An 11,994-nucleotide genomic window follows, 5' to 3' on the forward strand; every position below is an offset into this window, starting at 1 on the left:
CTTTTTTTTTTTTTTTTTAATATGTCATGGATATTTTCTCATACTTGAAATGACATGACTTTCAAGGATTATACTTTTTGGCATCTTAAGGAATCTTTATTAATTAAAAAATGCCAGACTATGCTGACTTTCTAAAAATTTTTATTTTTTAATTTAAACCCAAGTTAACATATAATGTAATAATGGTTTCAGGAGTAGAATTTAGTGTTTCATCACTTACATATAACACCCAGTGCTCATTCCCTCCACACACACACAGCACCCCTCCAGCAATCCTGTTTTCTCTAAGACTTTCTTGGGGTACCTGGGTGGCTCAGTCATTTACGCATCTGACTCTTGATCTCAGCTCAGGTCATGATCTCATGGTTCATGGGATTGAGCCCCATATCGAGCTCTGCTGATGGCACAGAGCCTGCTTGGGATTTTTTCTTCACCTCTCTCTCAAAATAAATAAACTTAAAACAAAAAAAGAGTCTCTTATGGTTTGTCTCCCTCTCTGTTTTTATCTTACTTTCCTTCCTTTCCTCTATGTTCATCTGTTTGGTTTCTTAAATTCCACGTATGAGTGAAATCATAATGATATTTACCTTCTGACTTCATTTAGCATAATAAATGCATCCTAGTTCTATCCATGTTGTGGCAAATGGCAAGATTTCATTCCTTTTGATCGCTGAATATTCCATGGTATGTATACATCTGCCATATCGTCTTTATCCATTCATCAGTTGGTGGACATTTGGGCTCTTTTCATAATTTGGATATTGTTAGCGCTGCTATAAACATTGGGGTGCATGTGGCCCTTCAATTCAGCATTTTTGTATCCTTTGGATAAATACCTAGTAGTACTATGATTGAGTCATAGGGTGGCTCTATTTTTAGTTTTTTTGAGGAACCTCCATACTGTTTTCCAAGTGGCTCTACCAGTTTGTATTCCCACCAGAAGTGCAAAAGTGCTTTCTCCAGATCCTTGCCAACATCTTTTGTTTCTTGAGTCGTTAATGTTAGTCACTCTGACAGGTGTGAGGTGGTATTTTCTTGTGGATTTGATTTGTATTTCCCTGATGATGAGTGCGGTTGAGCATCTTTTCATGTGTCTGTTAGCCACCTGGATGTCTTTGGAAAAGTGTTCATGTCTTGTGCCCATTTCTTCACAGGATTATTTGTTTTTTGGGTGTTGAGGTTGGCAAGTTCTTTATAGCTTTTTGGACACTAACCCTTTATCAGATATGTTATTTGCAAATATCTTCTCCCATTCAGTCAGTTGCCTTTTAGTTTTGCTGATTGTTTCCTTCACTGTGCAGAAGGCTTTTTATCTTGAGGTCCCAGTAGTTCATGTTTGCTTTCGTTTCCCTTGCCTCCAGAGACATGTCAAATAAGAAGTTGCTGCAGCCAAGGCCAAAGAGGTTTTTTGCCTGTTTTCTCCATAGGATTTTGATGGTTTCCTGTCTCACATTTAGGTCTTTCATCCATTTTGAGTTTATTTTTTGTGTATGGTGTATGAAAGTGGTTTAGGTTCATTCTTCTGCATGTCGCCATCCAGTTTTCCCAGCACCATTTGCTGAAGAGACTGTCTTTATTCCATTGGGTACTCTTTCCTGCTTTGTTGAAGATTAGCTGACCATACTTTTGTGGGTCCATTTCTGGGTTCCTTATTCTGTTCCATTGATCTATGTGTCTGTTTTTGTGCCAGTACCATACTGTCTTGATGATTACAGCTTTGTAATACAGCTTGAAGTCCAGAATTGTGATGCCTCCAACTTTGGTTTTCTTTTTCAACATTGCTTTGGCTATTCAGGGTCTTTTCTGGTTCCATACACATTTTAGAATTGTTTGTTCTACCTCTGTGAAGAATGCTGGTATTATTTTGGCAAGGATTGCATTGAATGTGTAGATTGCTTTGGGTAGTATTGACATTTTAAGAATATTCTTCCAATCCGTAAACATGGCATGTTTTTCTATTTTTTGTGTCGTCTTCATAAGTCTCTTTCATAAGCTTTTTATAGTTTTCAACAGATAGATTTTTTTTTAACGTTTATTCATTTTTAATAGTGCATGAGTGGGAGAGGAGCAGAGAGGGAGACACACAGAATCTGAAGCAGACTCCAGTCTTTGAGCTGTCAGCACAGAGCCCGATACCGGGCTAGAAACCAAGAACCATGAAATCATGACCTGAGCCGAAGTCAGATGCTCAACCAACAGAGCCACCCAGGCGCCCCCAGCATACAGATCTTTTACCTCTTTGCTTAGGTTTATTCTTAGGTATTTTATGGTTTTTACTATTATTGTAAATGGGATTGATTCCTTGATTTCTCTTGTGCTTCATTATTGGTGTATAGAAATGCCACAGATTTCTGTACGTTGATTTTTTTATCCTGCGACTTTGCTGAACACATGTATCAGTTCTAACAGTTTTTTGGTGGAGTCTTTCAGGTTTTCCACGTAGAGTATTATGGCATTTGAGACTGTGTTGACTGTAAATGTAATCATGTTGTTTTTCTTGTTCTAGATCAACAATAAAGCTGCCACTGGAGAGGAGGTTCCTCGTACCATTATTGTAACCACCCGTTCCCAGTATGGGTTACCAGAAGATGCCATCGTGTACTGTAATTTTAATCAGTTATACAAAATTGACCCTTCTACTCTGCAGATGTGGGCAAACGTGAGTATGCGTAGATTCATTATTCATGTCTAGAGACTACTAAAGATGATTATGTAGGCCGTTTCGCTGAGGCTGCCCTCTATCCCTATTCAGGAGCTGTTGTGCTCATTTCTAAAATGTTTTCTCTTTCCAGCGTCTAAATATTACAGCATGAGCCTTTTTAATTTATGTATTCAACACCAGGGATCACACTTTTTCTTAAAGAGCCATCTTGTATATATTTTTGGTTTTGCAGTCCATACCCTGTTAACATTTGCTGAACTCTGCCATTGGAGCAGGAAAACACCATTAAACATTGTGTAAATGTATGAGTGAGTGTAGGTGTGTTCCAATAAAATTTTATTTACCAAAACTGGCAACATGCCAGATTTGGCTTCCAGGTTCTAGTTTGCCAGCCCATTGTCTAAACTGATAGCAAAGGTGTACATCTGCCCATACTTAACATTCTTGCAATACTGTAGAGTTATAACCAGGAAGGAATTGATTTATGCCATTACCTGTCAGTCCATTCATCAGACCAGTTTGCACAAACAGGACCCCTGAAAGTTTTAAACTTTAATATAACTGGCTCTTATATAGAGCTAAAATATCAGATAATGTGTGTGTGTGTGTGTGTGTGTGTGTGTGTGTGTTTAAAAGGAAAGGTGTGGGTGGAAGAGAAAGCCGATGAGTACAGGCTATCCCTTAATCTTTAGTTGCAAGTGTTCAAAAAAATCCAAAAACTAAGAGCTTTTTCAAAAGTTTATGGCAAATTTATTTGACAGCACACCTGCCCTAAACTGATGTTAGGCTGCTTTTTGGTCTTTTATATATTCCAATTAATATGAGTATTCCTACATCTCAGTGCACAGGTACTAGTGTGTTTGTTTATAGGGAGTTGCTGCTGAGGGTATTATATATATGTACTATACTGCTTTTTTGAAATCTGAAATCCATCTGTTCTCTTATCTTTCAGGGAAGGGATGGTAAACTTGTGTGGTAACATTGAATAGGTGTAGATCTAAATCAGGGGTTGGCAAGACTATGGCCTGTGGACCAAATCCAGCACACTGCCTGTTTTTGTAAATAAAATTTTATTGACACACAAGCTTGTTTGCATATTGTCTATGGCTGTTTTCCAGTGACAAGGGCAGAATCAAGCAGTTATAACAGAGTCCATGTGGCCGCAAAGCCGAAAGTATTTGCTCTCCAGTCCTTTACAGAAAGTCTGCTGACACCTAATCTTGATTAAGCACATAAAGTTGGGCAAGTGTGAGCTGACTTTATTTGTTGTGTCATGGTGGGGGATTTAAAATTTGAGATGGAAAATTTCTATCTCATCGACAAAAATCACTGCCAGTAACAATTCCCACAGGACGCAGCTGCCTCAGATTTTGCCAATTAGTAACTTGTTTTGTGTCTTACATCAGTCTTCTCTTTCTTTGAACTCTGGGGACAGCTAAGCAGAACAGGAGTGTATGATTCAGTTGATCTCATTCATCTATGAAGGAAAGACAAAGTTCACAGCAGGCTGCTCTGTGGGTGACAAGAGTAGACTGCTAGAATTATTAGAGCTCTATGGGAGCCTTTCTTGAGAAGGGTGGAGCTGCTACTAAAAATTATTCTTATTTCCCCCTTTCAGATTCTGAAGCGGGTTCCCAATAGTGTGCTGTGGCTGTTGCGTTTTCCAGCAGTAGGAGAACCTAATATCCAACAATATGCGCAAAACATGGGCCTTCCCCAGAACCGTATCATTTTTTCACCTGTTGCTCCTAAAGAGGAGCATGTCAGGAGAGGCCAGCTGGCTGATGTCTGCCTGGACACTCCGCTCTGTAATGGGCACACCACGGGGATGGATGTCCTCTGGGCAGGAACACCCATGGTAACTATGCCAGGTGAGTTGCTGATAAATCAAAGGAATCTTCTTTGTCCTTTTTATTTTTTTAAAGTTTATTTTGAGAGAGAGAGGATGAGGGAGAGAGAATCCCAAGCAGGCTCCATGCTGTCAGCATGAGCCTGATGCAAGGCTCGAACTCATGGACCGTGGGATCATGACCTGAGCTGAAATCAAGAGTCAGACACTTAACCAACTGAGCCACCCAGGCGCGCCCCTTCCTTGTTCTTTTTATTTATTTTTTATTTCCTTTTAACATATCTTTAGAAGTTTATTTCTTTTGAGAGAGAGCGCGAGTGGGGGCCAGTGGGCAGAGAGAGAGGGAGACGGAGAATCCCAAGCAGGTTTGTGCTGTCAGTGTAGAGCCTGATGCAGGGCTCAATCTCACAAAACTGTGAGATCATGACCTGAGCCGAAACTAAGAGCCAGACACTTAACTGACTGAGCCACCCAGGTGCCCCTTTTCCTTGTTGTTTTTAAAATCTCCCTGGGGAGACATTTTTAGGTGAAAATTTGTGTACTAGAAACAGCGTTTAGGGCAAGATGATAAATGAGCTTTGTTCATGTCTAAGCACTTTGCTTCATTCTCCTCCTCTGTATTGTGTGGGTACTTAACATAAATAACAATAACTGCCGTTTACATTCTCAGACATGCAGTTTGTCCCCTTTTTTATTACAGGAGAGACACTTGCTTCTCGAGTTGCAGCTTCCCAGCTCACTTGTTTAGGTTGTCTTGAGCTTATTGCTAAAAATAGACAAGAATATGAAGACATAGCTGTGAAACTAGGAACGGATCTAGAATAGTAAGTAAACTTGCTTACTGAACAAATTGCATGGTAAAGGAGATAGATGCAGAAAATTTAGAGGGAATATAGGTGTTAGGAAATGAAATCAGTAAAGAAGGCTAATATGAAATAGGTGGATTAGTTGTACGATCTCTAGATGAGAGAACTTTCTAAACTTTCGTAAACACAGTGGCCAATAGGTTTTACTATGTAAAGGGTAAATGGCTGAATAAAAGTGAGTCAAGAAAATTAAAAGGCAGGCAACAGGGGGAAAAAATCTTTCGTTTCTGATGTCAAGTAATAGTAGCCTGGCTATAGAAAGACTGAAGAACATTTATATCTTAAATTCTTTAATAGGAAAGTAAATAAGGAAATGAGCAGACAAGTCACTGAAGTGGAAATACAAATGGTTAACAGCGAAAACGTTTCAGCCTCTGTAGAAGTATAGATATAACACTGTGTTATACCCAGTATTTGCCTACAAAATAAAATATTTTTAATATGATACCATTGAGGGAGCACTGAGGTGCTGGCTTTTTCATACATTTCATACAGTGAGTAAGTTGGTATAACCCTTCCTCGAAGATTTTAAGAGCGTTTTAAAAAAACAAAACAAAAACCAGACCTTTGACGCTAATAGGGCCAAATCTTCACTGTAGCATAAAGGGGGGGGGGAGCATAACTTCAGTGCCCCAAGTGGGTGGGAATTAGAGGGGTGGTGCTTAGATAAGTGATGCTTTAGCCATACAATGAAGTAGTGTTTCTCTCTTAAATGAGGCTTTTCTTTCGGTGTTATGGGTAATTTTTTTCTTTGTGTTTTTCCGAGAAGTAGCATATTCTAGAGAAGTTTAAAAAAGCACCGTCTTTGAATTAGACTGCCTGGGTTTGAATCCATGCTCTCCCACTTACGAGCTTTGTGACTTTGGGCAATTTAGTCTCTGCCTTGGTTTTTCCATCTGCAAAATGGGGATGAAGGATAGTACCTACCTTGCAGAGACTTGAGGATTAAAAAAAGGCGTTCCATGTAACGCACTTACAAAAGTTCTTGGTAAGCATTCAAAAGATATGAAGCATTTATTTTCAAAAATTTTCTCTATTGAACATCATATACATCTAAGAAAAATGGTTGAAAATTTTGAATCCAGCCATTAAAAAAAGTAAGATAGGTGTTCTTCAGTCCAATATAACTATAGTAAATCTTTTAGTGTATTTAAAAAAAAAATTTAGAGCTTAGTTGATTTCATACAATACTTTTTCCCAACATTCTGTTATAAAATTTTTCAATTTTATAGTAAACACTTCTCTACCTACTGCCTAGATTTTACCACTAACATCTTTGTATACTTAATCATGTATCTTCCCATCTATTTATTCCTCTATCCATCTAGCAGTCCATATTATTTGATTGATTTTGAAGTGAATTGCAGACATCCGTACTTCAGAATGGACATCGTTAACTAGAGTTTAATTTTTTTTTGAGGCAGAATTTATATACAGTGGAATATACAAATTTTAAATTTGAGTTTTGAGACATTCCTTTATAACCCAAACCCATGACAGTATATAGAACATTATCCTCACTGCAGAAAGTTCCCTCGTGTTCCTTGTTAGTTCATCCTCCACACCAACCCTCAGAGACTATTCCTGTTCTGATTTTTTCCCCCATCAAAACTTTGTTTTGCCTTATATAAATGAAACCGTACAGTTTGTACTCTGAATGTTTTCACTTACGGATAACATTGTGAGGTTTATCCATGATGCTGGCTTATATTAGTACTTCATTCTTTTTTATTGCCGAATAGTATTGCATTGTATGGATGTACCATATCATTCTCCTGGTGACATACAGAACTTAGAAACATAAGATAGAGCACTGACGTACTTTTATCTGGAAGGTAGCATTAATATGATTAATGGTTGGGTTGAGGCCAACAGATAATGTGTAGGCATTGTACTAGTTCTGTCACAACAGACATTGAAATTTTTTTATTGCTTTTAAAAACGTATAGGAGTGGTCCAGCGTCTTGCTCTAGTAGTAATTGTGTCCACAGAAGAAGAATCTTGTGACAAATTACATTTTTAGAAGAGGAGTAGAGAATTCTTTTCCCTTTTTCCCAGAAGAATTAATTTTTTTTTTTTCCTGTCTGAGCAGAACCATGGTCTTGGTGATATTTGTAACACTTTTTTTAAATGTTTTTATTTATTTATGCATTTTATTTATTTATTTATTTATTTATTTAATTTATTTATTTATTTATTTAGAGACAGAATGTGCAAGTGGGGAAGGGACAGAGAGAGAGAGGGAGAGAGAATCCTAAGCAGATTCCACACTATCGGTGCAGAGCCTAGTGCGCGGCTCAAACTCATGAACCGTGAGATCATGACCTGAGCTGAAGTCAAGAGTTGGATGCTTAACCGACTGAGCCACTCAGAAGCCCTGGAACACTTTTTTTTTTTTAATATCGAAATAAACAGTTCATATACAAGGGGGAAATGATGGCAGTAAATGTAGTACATTTCTTATCCCTTAGGGTATTTTTCTTATTAAGATATTCATAAATTGAATACTTCATATGTTTGTGCATTGGCTATTGTAAATGATGCTTCAGTGAACATCTTTGCATGGCCAGGTTTGCCTGTATCTCTGATTATTTCTTGTGAATAGATTTAAAAGTGTTCATGATATGTCAGAGGGTTATGGCCATTTAAGTTTCTTAACACACACATTGGTAAATTGCTTACCAAAAGGGTAAGCAGTGTACATTCTAACCAGTAATACATGGAGTAGGCACGTGTCCTTGCCAATTCTTTATTTTATTTTTTGACGTTTATTTTGAGACAGAGACAGAGCATGAACGGGGGAGGGTCAGAGAGAGGGAGACACAGAATCTGAAACAGGCTCCAGGCTCTGAGCTGTCAGCACAGAGCCCGACGCGGGGCTTGAACTCATGGACTGCGAGATCATGACCTGAGCCGAAGTTGGCCGCTTAACCGACTGAGCTACCCCAACACCCCTATTTTAAAGATAGAAATGAGATGACGGGGGAAAGCATGGTGTCTCTTGCATATACTTCTTTAGGAATGAGCTGAGTATTTTCAGAGGACATGGGTAAACTTGATTGTAAGTGTTAGCATTATGTTAGTTGTGACCCTTTAATTTTTCAACCTTGAGGTCAGGGTGGCCAATCAGGAGAGAAAATTGTGTGAAGTTCAGTCATGTATTTTACCATAGAGGTAACTAGGTATTTATGAGGGCTAGTTCTGAGTTTCTGCTCTGATTTTAAAACTTGGTTCTTTTTGTTTTCTTACCTAGCCTGAAGAAAATCCGTGGCAAAGTCTGGAAGCAGAGAATATCTAGCCCTCTGTTCAACACCAAACAATACACAATGGAACTAGAGCGGCTCTATCTACAGATGTGGGAGCATTATGCAGCTGGCAACAAACCTGATCACATGATTAAGCCTGTCGAAGTCACTGAGTCGGCCTAAATAAAGACTGTGTGAACAGGAGATTACCCCTGTACCTGAGCCTCAACTTTCCAGGGAAAGGGAACTAGAGAACGTACTTTTTACTTACTGTACAGTATCATGTTGCAGATGGGTGACAAATGATCATAGAATAGCACAGCCAGACTTGCTTCCTGCATGATAGGGAGAGACACGAGATGGGAAACTGCTGTCCCACAAGGAATCTCCACAGAATTTTGCAGCAATCAGGTGGTGCGTAGGTCTGGAAGGTCTGCTCTCCTTTGGTCTTCCATGGGATGGTTAGTGTGGAGGGGAGATGGAGATTGTCCAGCCGTTTTGTGATTCCATGGATTGATCAAGTCTTCTGAATTAATTTTTTCTTTATATTTTGGGTATTGGAGCTTTTAAAAATGTTTGGTTTCAGGTATTTTTATTCACGTGAAGTGTATATGATTCTCTTGAGATAAGGTTTTAAGCTAAAATGTTGCCCCTTGTTTTAGTTTCTGAACTCTACAGATTAACGGGGACTTTGCTGGTGTAGTCTTTTTATAGGTTTTATAAACCACTTGAGCCTATATCAGTCATTTTAGTGTCTGACCTAATGTTTGGAACTATCAGTGCTTTGTTGGTTTAGATGATGACTTAAACATTTTGTTTTTCTGGTCCGTTTCCCATTTCCTTCTCTTCCCTTCCCCCACTTTAAAATTTCTCCTGTAACTCAGCTGACGAAACGAAGTCTGATTTTAAACATCCCAGAGTGTTTCTCTTAAACACGTCATCTGGTGCCAAATGAAAATTCTTAGGAGTGATAATTATGCAGGGCGTAGTTGTGGTACTGCCATTGATGATGATATAGATTTTTTGGGCCTAGTTTTGACCTATTTCACCAGTGTTTTACCTTTGACTGCCCCTCTATGCTGCTTCCAAAAGTGATAGTGTGTGATAAGATTTTTACCTTCCTTTCTCAAGTTTGTTTTTTTAAGTGAGTCCTGTTCTTCCTATTTCTTTCAGCAGAAATGAAATCCCAGGTAAGTATAAGTATTCGCATATTTGATCAGTAAGTCACAGTTATCTTCAGTACATTGAATAATGTTCATCAGAAAACATAGGTAAAAAGCTGAAGGACCAGCTGTGTAAATGAGTAATTATTTTTCAGACCTTCTAGGGTATTATATAATAACTATCTTCTGGACTTGAAGTCTGTACGGATCAGCCTCAGTGGTAGCAAACTGCACTGCTACTTGGTTTGGAGTACAAATTAGACTTTAGCCCTCCTGGAGCTTGAGTTCTTGGTATTAAAAACCATAGGAATAAAATTACTGAGTTTCAGCAAAGGATCGAGGGCTTGAGGCTTAAACAAGCCAACATATGAATATATGTTTTGTGTTGCTGTACTGTACTTATGCTATCCAGTAACAGATAATTTTTGTCTGCTAGTAGTGTTCTAGATTATAATGTCTTTCCAAAGCGCTGAGGCAGTGCACCTATTCTGTAGTTGCAGCTGATGCCTGAATGTATCCTAGTTGACAAATTATTGATTAATAAGAACTTGAATTTCTGAAAGATTCTTACTGTTAACCAAAATCTGAGCAAGGAGTCTCCGATGTAATTCTTGCCAGAATTACATGGTAATGAACTGTGTGTACCTTCTAACAATGTAAATCAAGAAACATCAGTTTAGGGATTTAATTTATTTTTTACCCGATTGAACTGTCAAAGGTTGCCAGCATGGTTGCAGATAAACTGATGTTTGAAATTCACCAAACTACTTCATGTGGAATAGGATAATATACTTCCAGTGCCCTCAAGGCTGTGGCCTTACAGCCATTTTACATAGCACATCATTCCTCCTATAGGGATGAACTTTTTCCTGGCACGAAAAGTAGCCGCTCTGGTTGAAGCTTTGCTTATTGTAATAGGCTTTTGTTTCCAGGTAACATGTCTGTGGAAGACCTAATTCTGAATAGAGATATAGATATTATTGGAAACTAATTGTTTTTTCTATTATACTCCGCTTTATCAAAAAAGTAAACATTTAAATTGTGCTACAGAAATCCAGATGTTGTCTTGCGATCCTTAAACAATAAATGAATGATTTGCCCTTACTGTGGCTGATGTATTTTGTGTTCTGTTAAATTGAGCGTTGGACAGAATAATTGGGTCATCCAGTGATGAAGCTTACATGTGAACAGCTGCAAACAACAAAAGGACCAGATTTCCCTAGTGTAGCTGCAATATTAAGAGTTAGTTTTCTCAGGTGTCGTAGAGGGGGGTGGGGTTGGTTTATGACCCGTTACAATGAGGACAGAGCCTGTAACTCCCAGCACACCCATTCATGTTTTTTTTTGTTGTTGTTTTGCTTACGACTGCTCTGGCTTCATCTGTCGCTGTAGTCTTACTCTTTGTGTGGGCCATTCATTCATGCTCGGTATTTGAACTCAGCCACAGGTATGAGTGAGGATATCGGTGCATCAGGGACCAAAGCAGGCTGTTTAGCTGCCCATTTTCTCAGAGATAATAAATGGGGAAATTTTTTTCAATAAAATTTCAGGGGCACCTGGCTGGCTCAGTTGGTAGAGCATGTGACTCTTGATCTTGGGGTTGTGCATTCAAGCCTCAGGTTGGGCATAGTGTTTACATTAAAAATGAATAAATTTCAGCTGATTTATGCCACCCCCCTTTTTCTGTGGGTTGTGATTCCCAAAGCCCTAAATGGTCTGGTGTGTGTCTTGATGCTGCTTCCTAAGAGGTGGTGGGGGCAGAAAGGTGTCCAGTAGCCTACTCATAAACATTCTTACCCCTACCTTCTGTATGTTTTGAATCTGCCTGGGTTATTTTCAGTCTACTTTAGTTTCTCCTGCCTTCAGTCTAAAGGAGTTGTGTGTCCTGAATGAGCTTGTGTAACATGATTCGATTCCAGTCCTAACCCACTTTTTACTTGAAGCACATGCCTCTTCATAGTAACTACAGCTAACATTCTGGTTCTTTGCCCAAACTTCTAAGGGACACATTTATGTAACCCCCATTTTTTTTTATAGACGAGGCTTGTAGAGGTAAACTTGCAAGTTTGTTGTAGAGATAGGGTTCTAATGATAAACCCCTTGTCACTTGTTCCCCATCCATTCAGGATACCTTTATACATGTAGGCAGTTTAGTGCTTAAGAGTTTGGATTTTGGAACCAGGGCTGCTGGAGTTTGAATCCCAGGTCT

General features: G+C 38.8%; 1 protein-coding gene across 4 annotated transcripts in view; it reads left to right on the top strand.

The window, feature by feature from the left end:
- The window catches only part of OGT (O-linked N-acetylglucosamine (GlcNAc) transferase), a 37,075-nt gene extending 26,186 nt beyond the window's left edge, over positions 1–10,889 (top strand). For all 4 annotated transcript variants that reach the window (XM_043570677.1, XM_043570678.1, XM_043570680.1 and 1 more), the window contains 4 exons: positions 2,507–2,659; positions 4,281–4,533; positions 5,212–5,335; positions 8,631–10,889. In XM_043570677.1, coding sequence (XP_043426612.1) covers positions 2,507–2,659; positions 4,281–4,533; positions 5,212–5,335; positions 8,631–8,805 — 705 coding nt within the window. In that variant the 3' untranslated portion in view covers positions 8,806–10,889. The remainder of the gene's footprint in view (positions 1–2,506; positions 2,660–4,280; positions 4,534–5,211; positions 5,336–8,630) is intronic.
- The last annotated feature ends 1,105 nt before the right edge of the window (positions 10,890–11,994 follow it).

Source organism: Prionailurus bengalensis, chromosome X, assembly GCF_016509475.1.
Source record: "Prionailurus bengalensis isolate Pbe53 chromosome X, Fcat_Pben_1.1_paternal_pri, whole genome shotgun sequence".
Classification (NCBI taxonomy): Eukaryota; Metazoa; Chordata; class Mammalia; order Carnivora; family Felidae; genus Prionailurus; species Prionailurus bengalensis.